The sequence below is a fragment of the Silurus aristotelis genome (assembly GCF_946808225.1).
Source record: "Silurus aristotelis genome assembly, chromosome: 22".
In the NCBI taxonomy this organism is placed as follows: Eukaryota; Metazoa; Chordata; class Actinopteri; order Siluriformes; family Siluridae; genus Silurus; species Silurus aristotelis.
In genome coordinates, this window is record NC_139595.1 from 5,686,981 (window position 1) to 5,710,868 (window position 23,888).

Consider the following 23,888-nt stretch of genomic DNA (forward strand, 5'->3'; position numbering starts at 1 on the left):
TTTAATTTTTTTCTTTAGACAAACCGCACAGCGCTTTCTGCTTTCCTCGCCACATGGTCTCATCAGATGTCCTAATGATCCTAATGCTTTCTCTCGCTCACTTCACTTTTTCCCACGAGCTTCCTTTATTAGAGACACCTAGCCGGTTCTCTGCAAAGAGCTGACACAAGACTTCTTACACATCCTCTCCTCTGTGTCTGTCTCCCTGCCTTTCCTCAGAGCTTCTTTGAGGGGCAGTCTGCACCATGGGACTCTGCCAAGAAAGATGAAAACCGGATGAAGAATCGCTATGGAAACATCATCGCATGTGCGTATTAAAGAGCACCGCGTCCGTCTGGGCACGGCAGAGCCTAATGCCACTCCTCAGGCGCATTCATTTCCCGCATATCAGACAGGTCTCGCTTAGCACTGCACACACAGGCCCATCTATTAGCATCAAATTCAGAGAAGCGCTCTCATCGCATGCCTGCTTAAACCTTTTGCCTTACAATCTTACCAGAATGCACCTGATCAGGAAATACAGTGAATGTAAATATATATGAAGTGTACGATGTGTGCATTTTATCATATACACTATATTGACAAAAGATTGCGGACACCTGGTCATAAGTATGGTGCGTGCTTTCTGAGCGTCACACTCCACATTTACTTCCAATTTGCTCTTATAATTCAGTCCACTCTTCAGGCAAGATGTTCCAATAGATTTTGGAGTGTGTTTGTGGATATTTGTGTTCATCAGCCACAAGGGTGTTAGTAAAGTCAGGTACTGATGTAGGTGAGGTCTGGAGGCCTGGGGTGCAGTCAGTGTTTACATTTATCCCAAAGGTGTTTAGTAGGTATGAGATTAGCGCTCTATAGCAGGCCACTCAAGATCTTCCACTTCAAACCATGTAAAGATATCTTCATGTAGCTGGCTTTTTGTAACAGGGGCATTGCCATGCTGGAACAGGTTCAGGTCTCCAAGTTCAAGCGAACACAAAATGTTATTATAGCGCATCCAAAGACATCCTGTACAATTGTGTGCCTCCAGCTTTGTGGTAACAGTTTGGAGAAGAACCGCATATAGCAGGAAAGGTCAGGTGTCCCGATACTTTAGTCCATATAGTGTATATTAAACGGATGCTGCTGATACAATTTTTATTTACGAGTATATACAGCATGCTGATTAACAATATTTCATGTTGTCAGAACACTTGGTGTAAATAAGTGCAACAGATTTGAGGAAGGTAATTACAAATGTACATCTGCTTCATTCCTCCTTAATTATACATCATGGGGAACTGCTCATTATTTCCTCGCACCTACTCGAAGGAGCCGTTTCCCCCATTCGATAAATAAAAGCCTTCTCAAGGACATTTTAAAAAAAAGGATGATGGTTTATTTTAAGCCGTATTTTTCTTGATGTTTGCGAAGTTAATATAAAGCCGTGCGAGAAAGTGACTGTTTTGTGATAATTATCTCTCTCTCTCTCTCTCTCTCTCTCTCTCTCTCTCTCTCTCTCTCTCTTTCTTATTCTCTCTCTCTATTTCTCTCTCTCTATCTCTATATCTATCTATCTATTTATCTCTGTGTTTGTGTGGTTTTGTCTTCGTTGTAATACGAGATGTATTTGGGTTTGTGTTTGTCTCTAGATGATCACTCCCGCGTGCGTCTGCAGAGCCTGGAGGGCGAGCAGAGCTCCGATTACATTAATGCTAATTACGTTGATGTGAGTACAGAAAGCAGCCAGCACCTCTACGCAAAGGTCACAGCACACACACACACTTACACACACACTTATACACACACACACACACACACATATACACAGCACCTACAAAATAACCCACTACATGGGAAGGAGAAATAGGACATCGGAAGATAAACACACACACACACACACACACACACACACACACACACACACACACACACACACAGTCCTGCATGACGAGGGGAAATAGGACATAGGATGATGCGCATGCAGATGCACACATGGACACGTATACACACACACACACACACACACACACACACACACACACACACACACTGCACTCTCAGCATGCACAGGGAAACAGGGCAGAGTACACGATCACACACACATGCACGTTCAGCAAGGGTCACACAGTACAAGACCGGGTCAGGGAGTAGAAATGGTCACATTCTTACACATGCCCACACAGCAGTGTCCAAACCCACACACACACACACACACTACATAACATCATAGCCAAAGCAGGATTTAAAGACACACACAGAGGACTAACAGACACACACATGCTGGTGAAGTTCAGTTCAGTTCACCTTGAACGTTACTCCTCTGTCTGACACCTGACTCACAAACACGGATCCATTTTCATTTCAGTATTAAATACACACCGACTCCATGAGGCATGACTCATGAAGATACCAAATAACGAGCACTAATTTGCATGTGCAATTGCATAAATTGTGCACACAGTTAATGAGCTTTTCGTGTGATATTTTCAACAGCTGCCACGAGTTCCCATCTCAAAGAAACATCTGAGCTCAGAACTCAAGTCTAACACCAAGGCAACAAGACCTATTAAAAATATATATAATATAAAGTTAAAATAGAATGTAGACATTCTTGAAGTGGATATTTCTAAGGAATGTGGTGGAAATGCTGTGTTTCCATTTTCTTATATATTATTAATATTATTATTATTATATTGAAATCATTGAATTAAATGTAATTCTTTACTGTACTTAAGAAGCTTTTTCACGTATCTGTACTTTACTTTAGTATTTCCATTTGGGGAGACTTTTACTTTTACTTCAGTACATTTCAAAGTCAAATATTTTACTCAACAACATTTTAAATTTTTACATGATTTATCAGTCGTTCCTTTATATTCATGAGCGGATAAAAACTTAACTGGTCAAACACACAGCAAGCAACCAATCAGGGTCGAGCGAGCGCTCTGTTTAAAACTTGTTTTGATTGGCGCTTGGTGGAATCTACTTATCACCAACATACAGTTCAGCACCAGTTCAACAGCAAGCAGAACATTTAGAGAGGAATAAATGATGGAAGAAACTCGAGACTCGAACTCGCCACAACATTTGTGTCTTTATTTTTTAGTAGTTGAAAAGAATGTTTTGGGCTCATGATAATTTAAATATATATCAATCAGTGTTTGTCTTATTATTATCATTCTATTAATGGATGTGCTGTGTTGTGCTGAAAAAGTCTTTTCATATGAGCGGAGTTGATTAAGCAAAAGTCTTGTGAAAAATTGATAATAGGAAAATTATAGCCATAATAAATCATAATCATTTTAATACATTTGAAGTCAAATATTCAAGTAAAAGTTAATGGGAGCGTTTTTACTTTTACTGGAGTCATATTTTACCTCGTGTATCTCTACTTTAGCTCATGCACATGGTTTGTGTACTTCTGATTAAAATACAGCCGAGGTCCCACTGAAGTAAGCGGCAGGAAATGACTGGGCAGCGACTTAGACAAATCCATGATCTCGGAGTCCGCTAGCCGCATAAATTTGCGGGATTAAACTATGATAATAAAAAAAAGGCAAAAGTGTAACATATATATAATATATAACTTTTAAAATCAAGCAACCTAAACGTCTAATGCAAACTCTATTACTTTTAACTTCACTGTGTTAATTTAATGTCTATAAAAATGGTGACATTGTTTTATTTAAGTCAAACATTTTTACAATAAAAAATGGGAAGCAGATTTCCGCAAATGAAAAATCCGCTTGTAATGTCAGTTTGTTTCTGTTGTATCCCTCATCAGTGTATAGCGTTTTGTGTAAATTCAAGTTAACTCTGACAAATACCTACTTATAGCATAATGTACACACTGAGACAGACACCCAGTCACACACACTAACACTCTATTCTGTGCCAAGGCAAAGACACATTCGAGAAAGCAGAGCGCCAGCAAGATGAGGCAGAGAAATAATATAGTGCAGGATGAAGCAGCGAAACAAACAAAAGAAAACACAGTGACTGCGCAAAAAGGACAAAGATCTAGTGAGAGGAGGAATGATGATGATGATAATGACTAATGTATGAAGCATGACTCTCCTGTCTTTAACATCATGCCTGGTTATTCCTGCTGCTCGTACCCAGGCAGGCTCGGAGCTGAGGCAGAACGGAGGAGACTGGTTTAGTCACTATTGTGCTTAAGAAACTTTACTCGGGCAGGAAGTTCCTCAGTGACTCAAGCTCAGTATATCACGACCGGAACAGTCTGATTCATCGCAGACGCTGCACACACACATTCGCAGACACACACCAAATCCTACCTCGATATATTAGTTTGAAATAGATGTACTTAACTTCACCTGTGATGTCAAAGATGTCAGAAATCATAGTTAATTCTCTAAACTTTTTGTCCACCTAAATTTTTTTTTTCTGAAAAATGTCAAAAAAAACATATGAAAATGAAAGAATGAATTGTGGTTTTTGGACATATGTAGGTTTTTCTGCCTATAATGTACTTTTATTTTGTAAAAGAAACCAAAATTATGAATGTTTTTTTTTTTTTTTTTTTTATTTAAATGTAAATGCCACGTTTTGGTAAAAGAGCCAGTTTACCAAACATGCTGCTCAGTCTAAACAGTCAAAGGTGTCTAAGTGGTGTCCATTATGAACTTGCACCACATTTAATATTAATGTCTCAATGCATTTTTATCCATTTTTTTTATCCATTTAAATTGCTATATCCTATGTTTGAGATACACTACATGGACCAAAGTTTGTGGACATCTGACCATCCCATTCCACATTCACTCCCTATTTGCTGTTATAATACCCTTCACTTTCTTGGAAAGACCAAGCGCCAATCAAAACAAGGTGAAAAACAGAGCGCACGCTTGACCCTGATTGGTTGCTTGCTGCGTGTAAAATCAAATATTTGACTTTGAAATGTAGTGAAGTTAAAGTCTCCCCGAATAGACATACTTCAGTAAAGTAAACATATACGTGAAAAAGCTACTTAAGTACAGTAACAAGTTACTTTACCTTCTTACTGTCCACCACTGCTGGCACGTACCTGTACATAGATCACAGATAGATAGATACTCACCTATATGCACAAACGTGCTCCTGTGCTTACAACTTGCTTAAACGCTTAAGTGAAGGGCCTCCAACGGAGCCCAAGCCTTTTATTAGATAAGAATAAATACATATTGAAGAGAGTTGTTATTGAAAAAAGGCTTTGCTGAGGTACTTAGACATGGCTCAGTCGAGCAGTGAATGGATTGAGGTTTTTTTCGCTCCTCGCCCCAGTTGAAGACGAAAGAAAGGCTTTTAACATGCCTCCTGCAGCCCCTTCTGCTTAATAAAGTTTATTGATGGCACACTGGCTCAACATTTAGACAACTTCCAGACCATTTGTATGCATTCGCCTTGTTTGTTTGCGTGCATTTTCGTTCTTCCTGGAAGTGTGCTAAAAGGAGATCGTGTGTGTGTGTGTGTGTGTGTGTGTGTGTGTGTGTGTGTGTGTGTGTGTGTGTGTGTGTGTGTGTGTGTGTGTGTGTGTGTGTGTGTGTGTGTGTGTGTAACACAGAGTTTTTGAAAGTTAAATGCTTTTACTCTAATGGTCACCAATGTATTTTGTCATCCACATTCACAGTACTTAGAAAGAGCTCTGCATAATAACTGCTCAGGAATTTGAAAGCACCTTCAACTGTAAGGGGAAGAAGAAGGGAAAAGAAGGAAGAGGAGGAAGAAATAGAGAGAGAAAAAAGTTTGAGAGAGAGAGAGAGAGAGAGAGAGAGAGAGAGAGAGAGAGAGAGAGAGAGAGAGAGAGAGAGAGAGAGAGAGCACTTGTTTGGCTTTTGCTATTGCTGTAGCTTTAATCCGATCTTTCAGGCAACAGTGAAGATGTAAAAGAACAAACAACCCAGTGCTTATGTGAAAGAACAGCCATTAAGATGCAGTGCAAATGTAAAGAGAGAGAGAGAGAGAGAGAGAGAGAGAGAGAGAGATATTTCCTTATGCTGAGATGTGTATTAAAGTGTATATGTTATAAATAATACAATGGAAGCATCTATACCTCCATCCTTTCTCTCTCTCTCTCTCTCTCTCTCTCTCTCTCTCTCTCTCTCTCTCTCTCTCTCTCTCTCTCTCTCTCTCTCTCTCATCCACTGCAGCATGAGCATAGTCACAAAACAATATAACTGCTGATAATCCTTCAGATATGACTCTTTTCTCAAGGATTAACAACTAATCCTCTCAAGTTTTATTTGTCCAGTGTGAGGTTCTTCGTGTGTGTGTGTGTGTGTGTGTGTGTGTGTGTGTGTGTGTGTGTGTGTGTGTGTGTGTGTGTGTGTGCTTGTGTGTGTGCTTGTGTGTGTACAAAGTCCTTAATAAACAGTATGAGTTAATGACTTGTTGACAAATTGCTGACTTTACAGAGCTTTGTTTACTGTGCCTGTTTATTTTCTTGCTTATCTCTGTACTGCATGTTAACACACACGACTCCGACCATCGGTAACATTGCTGTATAGATGCTATTTAATAAAGGATGATCTGAAGGGTGCAACAGATTCGTTAAAGACACGTACACTCTGTCAAGATGTAAAAAAAAGTGTCCAGCGGTGCAGATTTAAAGCTGATCTTTGTTTTCTGTTTAATTCCAGGGCTACCACAGGCCAAACCACTACATCGCTACACAAGGTGAGAATTCCTCATTGTTTCAGTGTGTGCCTGCATCTGCATCAATATGGATGATAAGATTCATCGGCATAAAAGTTAACGACGTGATGCATGGATTCAAAAGAGTGTGCATCTGATACAAGTTTGCATTTGTATCGCGATGCATTGTTTTGAACATATTTGCATCGATACAAACAGATTTATTTAAATATAATTATTGGGAGATGTGCTATACTTTTAATATTTAGAAAGTGACCAATCATTTGTGACCAATATTTGATATGTAGATTTTTTTCTCCTCGCTAAACCGTTTCTCGAGCGTGTTCTCTCAGCACCACTGCTGCTACGTGAATGACGTATCACAGCTCTACTGAAACCGAGGCGTGTCCTTAGAGTCACATAGAATACAGATTAACATGGCAGAGCTGCATCTTCCTGGAGACAGAACAGGAAAAGAAACGTATCGCATCAGTAGATGCTTCATATGTGTCTTTAATGTATCATATCATTGGCTATGCATCGAGATGTGAATCGCATCGGCCTCAGTTATGGGGATGCACATCTTTTGGACACCTAAGCATGATTTCGTTTGCACTTCAAACATTTAGTCCCCATTTGCTGTTATAAAAACCTTAACTCTTCTGGGAAGATGTTCCACTAGATTTTAGAGTGCGATTGTGGAGATTTGAGAGATTTCATTCGTTAATAAAGTCAGGTATTGATGTGGTGTGAGGAGGCCTGGGGTGCAGTGAGCATCCCAATGCTTGATTCCACTCCAACCCATGTGAAGCATATCTTCATGGAGATGGGGTTCATAGTTTAAGTAAAGGAAAAATGTCATGCTACTGCATCCTATACAGGATATGGCTGAAAAAGTCTGGTGTCCCAATACTTTTGTGCATATAGTGTATCTCCCTGCCTTGTAATTTCAGCAATGAACTTTGTATTATTTTCTTTATTCTTGATGTCTGAAAAATCTGAGCTAATCCCTGTCATTTTGGTCTTTCTGAGCTGAAAAAGACTAGTACCGCTAGTAGTGCTTGTAGCGCGGTAGCACGGACCCCTGAAACACTTACAGATGCAGTTTGCATCTGGACAAGCGGTGCCAAAAATCCTAATCAGTGTTACAGAAATAGCTATGGACCAGTTCAGTGCATGCGCTTTCTTTGAGCCAACCTTCAGCTCTTTTTCCAAACGACTGCTTTATTCAATGACAGGGTAGCGTAACCCACACAGATGAAGGAGCCATCTGCCCTTTTCCACATACACGCTCTAAGAATTGTCTCTTGCTCCTGTGAATAGCAGAGTATGCCAGAGAGAGCATTCCATACATCCCACCCCAGGTTACACCCCAGTAGCTCTTTTTTTCAGATTGGTGTTTATCAGTCTGCATGCTGCAGGTGGCTGAAAGAGCCTTCCATTTGCAAATTCCCTGTGCATATCATTAGCAGGAAAAAAATTACATTGATTTCAATTACGGAACATTTACAGGCTCTTGACATTAACAGCAGATTAGAACAATGAGGAGAGTAAAAATATACTCTAAAAGTAAAGTGGTGGTAAAAAAATTGTCCATGTTAGTTTTATAAGCAGTATGATATATATATATGGTACTCATTAAAGTTCTGCTGCTGAGTGTGTGTGTGTGTGTGTGTGTGTGTGTGTGTGTGTGTGTGTGTGAGAGAGTGTGTGTAAGGGCAATTAATCAGTGCTGGCTGTGAGTCAAGGCGAGCCGAGCAGCATAATGAATAAAAGAATTAAGGCCTGTATGTTTGTCACTCTGCGTATATGGCGTGCGGAGAGACACCGCTCCTGCGAAACCCGATGACCTCAGAGGTTAAGCCGGGTAGATGCTAAATCATATCATTTCGAGCTGCAGCAGGACTGCTGCACATGAAAATTGTGTGTGTGTGTGGAATATGCTGCTTTCTCTAATGGCTTCCCAATCTGTCATGGATGAGAGGGGAGTTGCATAAGTACTTGTTTATTAGAGCATCGCATGCCTCATTCCTCCGTGTCTCAATTAAAACACACACCCAGCGCGGCGTAGCGGAGGTGCGCGCATAGGAAAGACATGTTCAGTAGAGCATCTCAGTCTTGCCTTGTAACTAGCGTACCCAACACTATACCCATACTGGGTTTCAACCTTTAGAAAAGATACAAATGGATTTTGGAAGTTATAAAATCCTTACCAGAACATGTGAAAATGTTTTGCGTTCAGTGCTGTGAAAATGCAGAAACGTTATTGCCAGGGGTCTGGTGGATGTTCGCTAATGCCATTCAGTAAGTGGTTTCTGCTACATCAGGTGTTTTATTGTGTCTTCTTAATTTCATGGAACAAATATTACAGCAGCACAGACGTAGCCAAAACATGCATGGAGTGCCTTCCAAAATGTTCTTTTTTGTGCTTTCTATGCTTTTTTCCTAAAGTGGTAATAAAAAGTGATCAAGAAGCCTGGAAAGGAGATATATATATATAAGGATAGCAGTAGGTTTTTTACAGAGAGACAAAAGAAGAAGAGAAAAAAGTGTGAACCTTTAAAACTTTTCCTGTTTCACAAATGTTCACTCGTTGCCTAATATATCCCCTCACTAAAAGGTGCCATGATAAAGAGATAATCAGTGTTATTCAGTATAAAGATAAATGTGGGGAAAAAGATATATGATGTGTCATTCGGTAATACAGTAAATCAGTGTGTTTTTATTGTTTGTTATTCGTAAGATCATAATCAAATCAGTCAGCCTGTTGCTACAACTCCATTTCCTAAGTGACTAATCGAAGCTGTTTGGAAGTGTTTAGTGTTCTCAGCACACTTGCCTACAGGAAAGCCCCTCAGTCTAGTAGAAGTGTTCATATTTAGGGGGGGAAAAAAGTGTTCCAGACACCCGTCTCCACAGGATACTCAGCTGTTCTTTACAGATTTGTCTCTTATTTTGGAACTCGGTTGTGTATCTGGAAGTGATTTGTACATCTTTCTCCGTGGCGTGTAAAGCCACCTGCCTCATGCATATATTCATAACGTCTGATCTACTCCGTCTCTGCATATGTTTATCTTCACTACAATGTTTCTTTCCTCGTATTCCCTTATAATTTCTTTGCCATTTCCTCAGCTCGCTCTGTCCCTGTTCCATCTTCTATGCTATTCTTATCATCTCTTCTCCTCTTGCTCCTACCATACATCACTTATTCTCGCTTCAGGACCGTCGTGACTATAGCCGAGTGTCTCTTGTTCCTCCTCGGGGTTTGATCAGACAGTGAGAGCCGGAGGGCTTTCCTGTGCTCACCTCAGGCCTCTGGCACCTTCTCTTTCTCTCTTCATCTCAGTCTGTCCTCGCTACCAAATTTCTGTCTGTCTCTCTTCGACTCGTTTTTACATTCTCCTCATGCTTTGTGTGCTCTTTTTGTCGCTTTTCTGCATTCGGGCTTCGCTTCTCGATTCATCCACTCTTCTGGGAATGTGTGAACTTCACCTTTTTCCTCAACAATACCAGAATAAACAGGCAACAGGAAGCAGATATATAGAGAACGCAGCCCTTTATAACAGTGGCCAATAGCATGAGCACTGGAGGGAAAAAAAAATTGTTATTCTTCTCGACCTCAAGTCTCTACATTATTGATCATCATCATCATCCTCACCTGGCAGCTCCAGCACTGACATGAGGGAGAGGAAAATAAAGAAAAGGGGAAGGAAAAAAAAAAAACGGAAGGAGTTGGTGGTGGTGGAGGAGAAGGAAGATATGTGTCTCTTTGAGTTAGAAGAAAGTGGAAATCCAGGCACAGACTGAGCCACAGGACAGGTGTGTGTGTGTGTGTGTGTGTGTGTGCGTGCGTGTGTGCGTGCGTGCGTGCGTGCGTGCGTGCGTGCGTGCGTGTGTGTTTTAGTGATACACTGAGTTTTAGAGCACGTCTCCATTGTAAGGATATTATGTATGACTGCTGTCTCTGTTCAAAGACCTCTAAGATAAAAGACCATCACCTTGATATATAAAACCTTGACAGTTTTGCTAAATAGACAGGCGAGCACAGACGTGAGGTCCTCATCCTTGTCCTCGTCCTCGTCCTCCTCAGGCATGCATTCCATGTAGCTTTGTCTGCACACCCAGACCATCTGAGTACAGATTCACTGACCAGCAGAAGGACATCCACCTGCAGAAGCACAGAGCAAACTTCATACTGAGCATTAAACCAGCATCCTTATTCATGTACATTAGTACATGCGGTTAGTGGAGGCAGGACGTAAGTGCTCTGAAAATCCTAGTCTAAATCTGTAGCAGTGGCGAATACACATAAAACAAACAGGGAAAATCCATAATCATAAGATTGAAATAACAGACAAAGGGACAAACCAGGATATATTGTACACTGAGCTTGAAAGTAGCAATAGCAAACAAACAAAGAAACACAGAAACAAAAAGAAAGCAAAATATGCAGTTTATGAACTTGATTTTGGTGAACGATGTTAATTGTTTAGCTAATAAAATGTTTGGGCAACATTTGTTTATCAGTAACTAATCCCATATAACGATTGTTTACAAAAATCTAATCCCAGATCAGACCTGTTTACAAATAACTAATTTTAGATTGCCTTTGTTCATCAATGACTAATCCCATATCACAATAGTTTATCAGTGATTAATCCCACAGCATGATTGTTTATTCAATGACTAATTCCAGATCACTATTGTTTACCAATGATTCATCTCAGATTGCAACCATTTAATCAGTAAATAATCCCAGATCATTATTGTTTGCCAATGACTAAACCCAGATTGGCTGTGTTCATTGATAAATAATTCCAGATCACACCTGTTTACCCACAACAAATCCCACATTGGCCTTTTTTACCAATGACTAATACTAAATTATACATGTTTAGTAATGAAAAATCCCAGCTCACACCTGTTTACCAATAAATAATCCCAGTTTTCCATAGTTTATTAATGACTTGTCCCAGACAATTTTTACCAACAGCCAATCTACACAGTTCCTTCTATTTTCTTCTGTACATAAATTAAATCTATTATTTTCTATTATGATAAATCTCCATTCTAGTGCTTTCTGAAAATTTTTCTAACTTCCTAAAACATGCGAATAGTTGTGGCAGTTCAGTAATGATGCAATCAGGTCTGTGGCATCATCTGGTGACTGCTAGTACATTTCTAATTCATTAGATACTCAGCTTGAAAAAGGTTAATGTTGTTAGCCAGTTAATTAACTAATTTACCACTAACCTGCATTGACTGACTAGGATTAATCACAGCACAACCCAGTTATGATAAGTTATCTAGAACGTTTATGATGCTGAAGTATACACCGTCAGGCATGACACTATGACATTATACCATTATGACCAGTGAAGTAAATATCACTGATTACCATAATTTCCGGACTATAAACTGCACCCTATATATATGAATTTGATTATTTTTAACATAAATAAGCCGCACCTGTCTCTAAAGCCTACACTAATGTACTTTACACAAAAGACACGTTACACATGGTTTAATGGGTGAAATATGTTGCGCTTCTATTAGGAGCATAGTGGTATTTTGGGAAAAGACCGGCACTACATACTTCCAGTATTACTGCGTGTGTGGAGAACGAGGATTATGTCCTTTTTATTTTCTGATGCTCATTTCTAAGTTTCTTTGACTAACCCATAACACTGTTGCAAAGAAAAATAAAAAAGCGCTAGTTTTGGAAACCTGTCTGTGTTTATATGATTTCTGTTGCAACTGGAGCTCTCCCTTCACCCAGACTCAACGCGTTACAACGGCTTGTATCCAAACAGTAGCCTACCAAGAAAGTCATTGTTCTCTGTCTTCCTCCTTCCTTTCACAACTACAGTGGTACCTTGACCTACGAGTGCATTAATGTACGAGTTTTCCGAGGTACGAGCGGTCACTCGGTAGATTTTTTTGCTTTGTTACGCGAGCAAAAAATTGAGGTACGAGCTGGAGCCGCCGCTGCTGGATGGCGAAGTGAAGCCAGAAAGCGAAGATTGTGATGAAAGTTAATATAGGCAAAGAAGAAAAAGTTAAAATGTTAAGTTTTAGGGATACCTAGTGTACAGGAGTGATCGTAAAAAAACGAGTTTTCCCTCCGCCTCCGCTTATCGCCTCTACCCCCCCTCCACATAAACACACACACACACACCCCCCACCGGCGTTTTCGTTAGCTCAAGTCGTCTCATCTCCAGGGTAAATACACTGAATAAAACCTTATTATATCTTTACATACATTTCTATTATGGTTTTATACAAGATTTGTTATTTAGAAATTTACTTTCCAATTTAATAACATGAAACATAAAAACAGGGTGTCATTTTGAGGGTTGGAATGGATTAATGCTATTTTAAGTTTTCAATGCATTCAATGTGGAAAACTGATTTGATGTGCGGGCAAATTGAGATACTAGCTCGTCCACGCAACGAATTAAACTCGTAGGTCAAGGGACCACTGTATTTCTCTGGGGAGGTCATCACACAGGTCAGGGTGCGTTTTTTTTGTTTCCGTTCAGAAATTTAATTGGTCTAATGTTATGGGGTTCAGTTTTTTTGGCTTGAAGTTTGTGAAACCGGGAAAAACCCAGGAAAAATCCATAAATTAGCCACTTCAATGTTTAAGCCGCGGGGTTCAAAATGTGGGAAAAAAGTAACGGCTCATAGTCCGAAAAATTCGGTACCTCTTTATCATGGCACCTGCTAGCGGGTGGGATAAATTAGGCAGCAAGTGAACATTTTGCTCTCAAAGTTGATGTGTTAGAAGCAGGAAAAATGGGCAAACGTAAGGATTTTGACAAGGGCTAAATTATGATGGCTAGACGACTGGGTCAGTGTAGGTTGAATACTGATATTTGGTAAAAGTTTGTTTATTTAGCTAGCTGCTGGTAGCTTGGTTTTATATAATCGCGTGGTTTATATTGAAAGCACTTTCACATTGTCAGTGTGCGGCTCAGCATTAAAACACTCCTCCAGCAGCTTGCGGTGTCTCTGGCTGACTTTATTGTACGCTTTCATTTCCTAACCTCGTATTTCAGCTGTTTAAAGTTAAAGCGAAACAACAGTGACCAGAACGACTGTTTAATGATGCTCTTTAATGATCCTTGGGAGTTTGGTGTGGGAGTGTGTACGCATGTGTGTGTGTGTGTTCCTGATGGATAAGTGAGTGTGTTAATGAGGTTTGGAGAGGATGTGTGTGTGTGTCCAGGAGATTCTGATAAACTGGCATCTGCTCTTGTAATCCCCTCCGGAGCCCAGGTCTCATCAATAACACAGGGTCACACACGCATGCACACATATTCAACTGCTCTTCAGACTGTGAGGATGCGCTATAATGATGCCGGCTTTGGCACCGGCCTGCGGTTTGGGGGTCTCCTAAGCAGCTTGCGCAGACTGATATTAGACGGATGGATGGCGGAAAGAAGGAAAGGAGGAAAATCCCCCCACACACACACACACACGCACCTTTATCTCACTTCACTTTCAAAATCCTTCCCTCATGGCTGATTGTGGTTCGCTACTAAAGTTTTATCATTTACAGGTGAGGTGTGATAGTCCACAGGGGAGAGAAAAGCAGAGAGGAGGGGAGGTGATAGGAGGATGAGTGTGGCTAGCATGTAATATTAATGATAGCAAAAAGATGAGACGTTGTGTCTATCAAGCATTTTTACACTCGGGTGGTTAGAGAAGGGTATCAGCACATTTTACATGGTGCTATACACACACACACACACACACACACACACACACATGGACACATATGCACACACCAATTCTCACTCACTATCTCTCTTTGAAACCTACACTTCAGAAAAAATGACATTCTGCTTGCAGGAATGAATGTCAGCAGCTCCTGACAGCTGGGGTTTCTGATACAGGAAGTGTTTGCATTTTTTTCCTTCTTTTTTTTTTTTGCCACAAACTTAACACTTCAGCAGAAAGTAGTTTTTTTTCTTCCCCCTTGCCAAAACCGCTCGCCTAAGGTTTATTGGGATGCATTTGTTGTTTTTTCTGAAATGTGTGTGAGGTTTCACCTTGCTTTCTAAATACAGCCCAAACTTGCTGACCTTAATTCAATTTCTATTCTGAATAATAAATCGCTTGACATAGCAGTTTAAAAAAAAAAAGTGTCAGGAGACAACAAAAAATAGATTTAAAGACAAATGGACAGAGAGTGAGGTTTATTCTCGCACTTCAGGTTCAGGGTAGAGGTGTGCAGAAAGTCGCAGAAGGTTTTGAACCTATAGTTGCCGGGAATAAAAATTATGCAGACACCTGATTATAAGATTGATATGTTCTTTTTCTACATCCTATTCCACATTTAGTTCTCAAATTCTACTATATTAAACTTCATTCTTCTAGGAAGATGTTTCAGTGTGCTTGTGGTGACTTGTACCTATTGAGCCACAAGGGCGTAATGTCAAGTAGGTGAGGTGAAGAGGCCTGGGGTGCAGTCAGCGTTTCAATAGGGTTGAGGTCAGAGCTCATTTAAGATCTTCTACTTCAACCAATGGGGCTGGAACAGGTTTGGGTCTCCTTGTTTACGTGAAGGTAGAAATTGAATGTTATTGCATCCAAAGACTTCCTGTACAATTGTATGCCTCCAATTTTGTGGTAACAGCTTGGAGAACCACATATGGATGGAAAAGTCAAGTCCAATACTTTTGTGCATGTAGTTTAATACTTTTAGCATGTTTTTTTTTTTTTTTTTAATAGTGCCAGCAAAAAAAATGTGTGGGTGGGTCTAACAAAAATAACTTGTATTATGTGAAGGTGTACAGTATGACCTATAGAGGAATTATACAGTACATCAATTTCAAGATGAAGAAACACCGATTATAGTCATGTCACAACATGTCACAACATTTAAAATAATATAAAATATATATATATATTCAAGCTGCCTGTTTTACAGCATACACAAACTGATATTATGTAAGATTGCCACCCACATTTGCAGCAATGTCTCTGAAAACAAGTTTTCTTCGATCAAACGTAGTAAACTGATGAAAAACCCTTCATGAGCTCCAGTTACCAAAAAAAATTGACAATAATTTTTTTAATTACTAAAATTCAGTGTATAATTTACACTGATCAGACACAACATTATGACCGCCTGCCTAATATTGTGTTGGTCCCCCTTTTGCTGTTAAAACAGTCCAGACCTGTCAAACATTAACAGCATTAACTTCTTTAGCAATTTGAGCTACAGGAGTGTCTGTTGAATCGGAGCACACACCAGCCTTAACCTTGTCGCTGGTTCACCACTGTTCCTTCCTTAGACCCCTTTTGATAGATACTGACCACTGTAGACCAGGAACACGCCACATGAGCTGCAGTTTTGGAAATGCTCTGACCCAGACGTCTAGCCGTCACAATTTGTCAAACTCGCTCAAATGCTTATGCTTGCCCATTTTTCCTGCTTCTAACACATCAACTTTAAGGACAAAAGGTTCACTTGCTGCTTAACTTATCCCACCCACTAACAGGTTTCATGATGAAGAGGTAATCAGTGATATTCAATTCACCACTTATATTGTTATAATGTCATAATGCTATGCCTGATTGCTTTATAAGGCGACATTATTTCCCTGAGTTATAACCTCTGCATTGGACATGGCTTGGAAGTATTTTCTTGAATATGTGTAATGCATCATTGTTTGTTGTGCTGCTTTGAGCGAGCTCCAGCTTTGGCCTGTGCACTACTTTTTTGTTTACTATGTGTGTGTCCTTGGCCTTGGCTCACATTCTGCCCTCATATATTTAAAGTTTTAAACACTTTCAAAGTGTCTAAGTCACTAGAGCCAGTCTCTCTCTCTCTCCCTCTCCCTCTCCCCCTCTCTCTCTCTCTCTCTCTCTCTCTCTCTCTCTCTCTCTCTCTCTCTCTCCCTGTCTGGCTCACACACAACACCGGACACCACAAATCAATGGCTCGAGCCGCATTGTGCCGATCTTTCACTTATTTTCTCAAATGAATTGTTCTCTCCTCTCCTTTCTCTCTGATCTTCCCCTCTTTGTCAAGAATCAATCAATGGCACATTCAGCCTCACTGAGTAGTGTTAATTTGATTATTTAGTCGGTTTGGATAAGTCAGGGCTCTGTAAAACAATTAAGAACTTTTTTGCGTGCACGCACACACACGCGCACACACACACACACACACACACACACACACACACACACACACACACACATACACACACACACACACATATATATACCTAAGGTCAATCTTTACATTGTAATCAAAAAGCCGATAGGGCCGTTCATCCACACATCAGAGCGAAGCTTTATGGGTACTTTTAACACACTTTAAACCAGATTATATCTACTTTTGCGTTCGATTTGATCCCCAGAGTCTGAGCTCATCTAATCTCATGTTTTAAATTTGATCTCGGACCATTTGAAAGCTTTTTAGGCAGTTCCCCCGTTTTCCGGGAAAGCCTGGAAGCCCGGGTTTGTAGACCAATTTTCCAGTAAAATAAGAAAACAGATCAAATGTCCAGGAAATATCAGTGAAGTCTGGGAAAGCCATTAAGCCTATAATCTAGAGTAAATATTTGTGCCCTTGACGCCATCCCAGCATCCAGGTGAGCGGAATTGTCTTTTGAAAGCTGTAATGGACAGGTGAACTCAGAGTGCCTGCTAGAGCACAATTATTTTTATCGAGTTATTTAGCGACTTCTGTATCCGCAGCCGTTTCCGCTGGGTCTGATGAGAATCAGTGCGAGAATTCATATTTCAAATGGTGTGCATCCGTGACATGTTCTATAAAATATGGAACTCTCATGGGACCGATGTTACAGCAACAGTATGCTCCAAATAGAATCTATTTTGGTCAGAAATGTTTTACAGAGCCTTTTAAGCTTTCTGTGTGTGTGTGTGTGTGTGTGTGTGTGTGTGTGTGTGTGTGTGTGTGTGTGTGTGTGTATGTGTGTTTACTTAAATGATGGTTATGAAGACGGGTGCTTCAAGTTCAGTCAGTGTGTTATGACAGGCTAGAGCGGACCATTCGAATCCTACACAGCAGATGTCCTGTTTGTCACTCAACAAGCCAGGAATCAATCCCACAATTCCCTGCGGACCGGCAGGCAGAGGCGGAAGGGGGACCGGGGTTGGCAAAAGAAGCCATGAGCAAACTCGCATTCTGTTTTAATCCAGAATGCTAATTAGAGAGAGCAAGATGAAACGAGGAGGAGTTTGGTCTCTGTGTGTGTGTGTGTGTGTGTGTGTGTGTGTGTGTGTGTGTGTGTGTGTGTGTGTGTGTGTGTGTGTATGTTAATTCAGATATGTTTCTGCATGTACATGCTTATGCTTAGATGTCTCCATGGATGTCAGTGTGTACATGCGCGGCTGAGTTCATAAGTCTGTGTTTGTGTGTGTGCGTGTGTGTGTGTGTGTGTGTGTGTGTGTGTGTGTGTGTGTGTGTGTGTGTGTGTGTGTGTGTGTGTGTGTGTTTGTGTGTGTGTGTGTGTGTGTGTGCGTGCCTGGAGTGGCAGCACTCGGCCCAGCTGTTTTGTAATGACATTTTTATGAGCTGGAGGAAGATCAGGAGGTTGTAGCAAGTCTCTGCTGAATGTAATTTGCCTCTGGCTGCAGGTAATGCGAAATTAGCTCTAGCCCTTACGCTGGGATTTGCAGACTAATTAATTTGTCGCAAGACAGTATTATTTATTTTTTTATTTTTTTCCCTGCCGTTGGTACTTGATTAAAAACAATATTAATTCAAACGAATTAGATTCCTAATTCAAAAGCGGAAGAAGCTTAATGGACACGAGCAGCCGAGTCGGACGTCAGTCTCCACTGCCTGGTTCCCTCAAGTCAATTTGTGTTTTTAATTTCATGCACAATTTGTTGTTAGGATTGTTATTAGAATATAGCAGTCGAAGGCCATTTTGATTATGGAAGGATTGCATTTGCCAATCAGTTTAGATCATGCTAACCCTAAAGTTCTCTATAATGAAGCTGGAATGAAATCACTGAGCCTGAATATAGATATTCTGTATTCTGACACCTGACCGTAACATTATAGATGTGGTGCTGTAATAAGGCTTTCCCAGGCTTTTTCCATGGCTGTGTGGATTTGTATCAGGTGAGAAGGTGTGGTCGGAGATTTATTCCAAAAGTGTTTAATGTGGCTGAGGTCAGGTCAGGTCACAGCTTTATAGGATGTCTTTGAATATGGTAGCATAAGATTTTCCCTTCACTTCAACAAATAGAGACCCAAACCTGTTCCAGCTTGACAATGCCCCTGTGCACAAAGCCAGCTCCATCAAAATATGCTTTACATGGGTTGGAACAGAAGATCTCCTGCTATAGAGCTCTGACCTCAACCCTGTTGAACACCTTTTGGATAAATTGTGAACACTGACTGTACCACAGGTCTCCTCACATCATCTACTTGTAGCAGTAGCTGACTTTATTTACACCCTTGTGGCTGAATGAATCTCCACAAATCTCCACAAGCACACTCTAAAATCTAGTGGAACATCTTCCCAGAAGAGTGGAGGTTTTTATAACAACAAATAGAGACTGCATGTGGTAAATGTGGAATAGGATGTTCAAAAAGCATGTTGTGGTCAGGTATCCACAAATTTATGTCTATATGGTGTATATCGAATGTTGTTTTGTTTACATATATATATATATATATATATATATATATATATATATATATATATATATATATATATATATATATATATATATAGTGTGTTTTTTTTTTTTTTATCCAGTAAAATAGTACAATTGAGTTAATATAAGTTTAATATGTGGTATTACAGTGTGATACAAGAGTCTAGGTTTGATTCAGTAATGATGTGTGTGCTGATTCTCCTTGCAGGACCCATGCAGGAGACGGTGATTGACTTCTGGAGGATGGTGTGGCAGGAGAACACGGCCACCATTGTCATGGTTACTAACCTAGTGGAAGTCGGAAGGGTGAGTAAAGTTAGATGTGACACGTTCTAACCTAATTATAGGTCTCCTAATAGAATTGTTCTGAACTTAAAGAACATTTTCTCAAGCGCTAATATTGTGTCTTATGGACTGAACATCAGTTTGCTGAAAGAGTTGGCTCGAGTGGGTAAGAACGCTCCTTTTGGAGTGAGCTAATCAATGCCGCTTATTACCACACAAGTATGAAATGGCTTTTCATTTGGTCTTTTGCATGATGACCAGCTCTCAAAAACCGCTGTAATCCAAATCTCTGTGTTTCTAATTAGCCATGAGGATGAGGGGAAGCTCACATTGCCTGGAAACCATGCAGTCCACACAAAAGCAGTCAGAACTGTTATATAAAAGAATTGAAGTCTAAACAATTAGAAATTTTGTGTACATTTACTCTCAGTACTGTGTATTGTGTGTGTAATTACACAAAACGGTACAATGCCGGGTTTTGAGTTTAAATTCCTGGGGTCAACTGTGCACAGTAATGGAAAAGTAACGTGTTAGTGAAGTGAAGAAAAGAGTGCAGTCAGGGTGGAGAAGAGTGATAGCAGGAGTGATTTGTGATAGAAGGGCATCTGCAATAGAGAAAGGGAAAGACTGCAATGTTGTATGGGTTAGAGACAATGGCATTGACGAAAAAACGAAAAGACAGTTGAAGATGCTGAGATTAACAAGGATGGGTTTATTAAAAGGAAACATGCAGGTAGGACGTTTTGGAGACAAGGTAAGAGAGGGGAGATTTAAGATGGTTTGGTCATGTGCTGACGAGAGGTATATCGGTAGAATATATGCTAACGAGTAAGGATGCTAAAGATGGAGCCGCCAGGCAGGAGGAAAAAAGGAAGGCCAATTAGGAGGTTTATGGATGTGGTGAGGGAAGACATGCAGGTGGTCGGATTGAAAGAGGCAGACGTAGAGCACAGGGTAATATGGAGACCGATGATCCGCTGTGGAGACCCCTAACAAGAGCTACACAAAGAAGAAGACAAATACTACTAGCCCAGAGTGTAGATTCATGCACTGTATCAGTGGCAGTTGTGCCAGGTAATTACACAGAGTGAAACATTCACTAGATCTTCATTTGGGCTTCACTGATCCATCTGTAACATGTTATTTAACAAGGCTTGAGAAGACCAATTTTAATACAGTTACTGAACTGGTGTTCTGAACATGAATGAAGTGGATTATTTACTGTATCAAAAATGTACCCACAATGCTTTTGGAGGAAAAACTGTAAGTAGATACAGTGTTTAGCTAAAGGTATGCAGACACCTGACTATTGGACCTACACTGTGTGTAGTCACACAAATTTGTAAGACGTTTTTGGATGCAGTAGCATCCCTTTAATTCACCTAGGAGACCCAAATCTGTTTCAGCATAACAATGCCCCTGTGCACAAAGCAAACTCTACAAAGATCTGCTTTACATACAGTATATATACAAATATGCTTTTGGAGTGGAAGATCTCGGGCTATAGAGCACTGACCTCAACCCCATTGAACACATTTTGGATGAAGTGGAACCCAACTGGACAACAGGCCTCCTCACATTATCTACATCAGTACCTGACTTTACTAACAGGTAAACTTTCGTGCATTAAATTTTTCCTTTAATTGAAATAAATAGTTCAGAGCTGTTCCAGTGTAATAATACCCCTGTACACAAAGTGATATGTTGATGTAATGACATTTGGTGTGTAAAAAGGCAAGTGGTCTCCACAGAGCCCTGACCTGACCTCAGCCACATTGAACACTTTTGGAATGAATCTCCGACCACACCTTCTCACCTGACGCAAATCTACACAGCCATGGAAAAAGCCTTGGAAAGCCTTATTACAGCCCCACATCCTTTTCCATATTTAGTCTCTATTTGCTCTTATAATAACCTCCACTCTTGTGCAAAGATGTTCCACTGGATTTTGGTGTGTGCTTGTGGAGATATGTGGAGATTCATTCAGACACAATTTTTGTAAAGTCAGGTACTGATGTGGATGATGTGAGGAGGCCTGGGGTGCGGTCAGTGTTCCAATACATCCCAAAGGGTTGAAGTCAGAGCTCTTTAGCAGGAGATCTGCAACCCATGCAAAGCATATCTTCATGGAGCTGGCTCTGTGCACAGGAGCATTGTCATGCTGGAACAGATTTGGGTTTCCTCGTTGAAGTGAAGGGAACATTAATTGCTACCGCATCTAAAAACATCTGATAAAGTTGTTTGACCTCAACATTGTGGTAACAATTTGAGGAAGAACCACACATGGCTGGAAAAGTCAGATGTCCCAAAACTTTTGTCTGTAAAGTGTAGGTTTGGTTAAATAAGAAAACTTTTGAAAAAGTTTACAGTTTTAAATGGTTATATCCATAATTCTCAGCATAGTATCAGCCTCAGAGCTGGCACTCCATGCACTAGTGGGTGGCATGCACTGGTCAGGCAGATGTTCCCTGCTGCAGGCAGGGAGTGTGAGATACTAATCTAATGTCTCCCGCTGCTGGTGACGGGAATATTGAGAAAGGGTGTGTGTGTGGGAGCAGAGGTTGGAGCTGGCAGTTGCCCACAAGAGAGCTCTAAACCTACCGCTGTGCTTAACCACCACCCATCTGCCTCCATCATGCACCAAACACTCATAAAGGACCTGATCAGAAAAGCCCCACAGAGAGGGGAGAGAGAGATAGAGAGAGAGATAGAGGGATATGACAGGAGAGAAGAGAGATGTCATATCATTTGTTATTCTCTGCACATAGTCTATGATATACACATAACGGCATTAGACAGTCATAAAATTTAAACATTTATGATCATGCTTGAATGTCTACATGGTCCAAAACACGGCCACCTCACGCTCGCTCTCTCTCTTTTTCTCTCTCTCTCTCTCTCTCTCTCTCTCTCTCCCTCTCTCTCTCTCTTTCTCTCTTTCTCCCGCCTTCCACACACAGACCACACAGCTCTTAATTGTTGGAATAATATAATGGCTCTGGCCTAATGTGGTCTTGGCAGAGATTGAGATAGAGCAGTTTGGGTTGTGGATTTCTCATCTCAAGTGTCACCAAGAGACCTCAACTTTTGCTCTCCTCCTCCTCAACTGTCCCCCCATCCTCCAGTCTCATTTCCAGCTTTAATGATGCCGGAGAGCCACCAGAGACAGATTGAATCTTGCCATGGCTCTGTGTGTTTCGTACAAAAAAAAAAAAAAAAAAAAACCCTTTCAGAAACATGAAGCAGTTTTCAGCCACTGCTGTATCAAATGAGATATTAAGATGTTTTGTTCTGCTAATGTAATATTGTCAGCGTTCTAATTTGCACATTTAACCATGTCATGTATTAGAGTGTGATGTTTATCAGTGTTATATTGGAACATTAAGAGGCAGTGGGTCTCAGCTCGGGGTGTTGGATGTCGTATTATGTTTAGTGGAGCTTAACGCTAGAACGAGACAGCATTAGCGTGTGAATTATGTTTTCGTCGATACCTGGGAAATATATATGGAGCTTGCGTTTTTTGCAGAACCGGAGTGACTTACACCAGCATCCACCTGTGCATCCCCCACCTGTTAGTCCGATTTTTGGACAATTTTAATTCAGATACATAAAATAGCTGTATGTTTTCTGTCTGACATTCAGATCTATTCTGTATATTAGTAATATACCTGTCTGTTACCTGCTTTAAATATGTATATACATGAGTATACCTGAGTGGGTGTGGACTAAACTATAAGGCTTTTGTTAGTTTTTTTTTTTTTGTCTCTGTTTTGTAAATGTCGTGGTCAGAATAGCACGAGTTGCACAGCTCCCGATGTACACAGAGCGATTTTGTGGCACACTGACTTATGAAGGTCGGTGCTCCCTGTGACTGTGTGCATGCGGCCTTGTGCTGCCATCTGTTGGCTTGTTACAAAACTAGTGTCGAAACTTTTTAAAACCACCCGTACCTGAGTGGGTGTGGACTAAACCATAAGCTTTTTTTTTGTTTGTGTTTTTGTCGACCTGTTTTTGGTATATCCTGTTCTCTCTATATCCTTTTTTCGTTTGTCTCTGACTGTTATTTTCTATCAAATGTAAATAGGTTTGTAGTCTAATCTAAAGCATTGTCACCCTGGACATGCAGTATCTAAAGAGGTTACACTTCTATATCAGAGAGTGTACCACCCATTGTGCCAACATGCCGACTCACACAGATGAGCCGTGTGCAGCGCTAGCAGACGTCCGTGTTAATATGTTTTTAATTCATATTTTTACCCCTGTCTTAATATTAGGCCTTGTGTTCAGATCTATTTTCAGCTGTCACTACATTCTCATTTGGTTAACGTGTA

General features: G+C 40.5%; 1 protein-coding gene across 2 annotated transcripts in view; it reads left to right on the forward strand.

Moving 5' to 3' along the window:
- LOC310717156 (receptor-type tyrosine-protein phosphatase mu-like) overlaps nucleotides 1-23,888 on the forward strand; it is a 228,007-nt gene that overhangs the window by 184,656 nt on the left and 19,463 nt on the right. For both annotated transcript variants that reach the window (XM_083524861.1, XM_083524862.1), the window contains 4 exons: nucleotides 220-307; nucleotides 1,632-1,708; nucleotides 6,621-6,657; nucleotides 19,481-19,578. In XM_083524861.1, coding sequence (XP_083380987.1) covers nucleotides 220-307; nucleotides 1,632-1,708; nucleotides 6,621-6,657; nucleotides 19,481-19,578 — 300 coding nt within the window. The remainder of the gene's footprint in view (nucleotides 1-219; nucleotides 308-1,631; nucleotides 1,709-6,620; nucleotides 6,658-19,480; nucleotides 19,579-23,888) is intronic.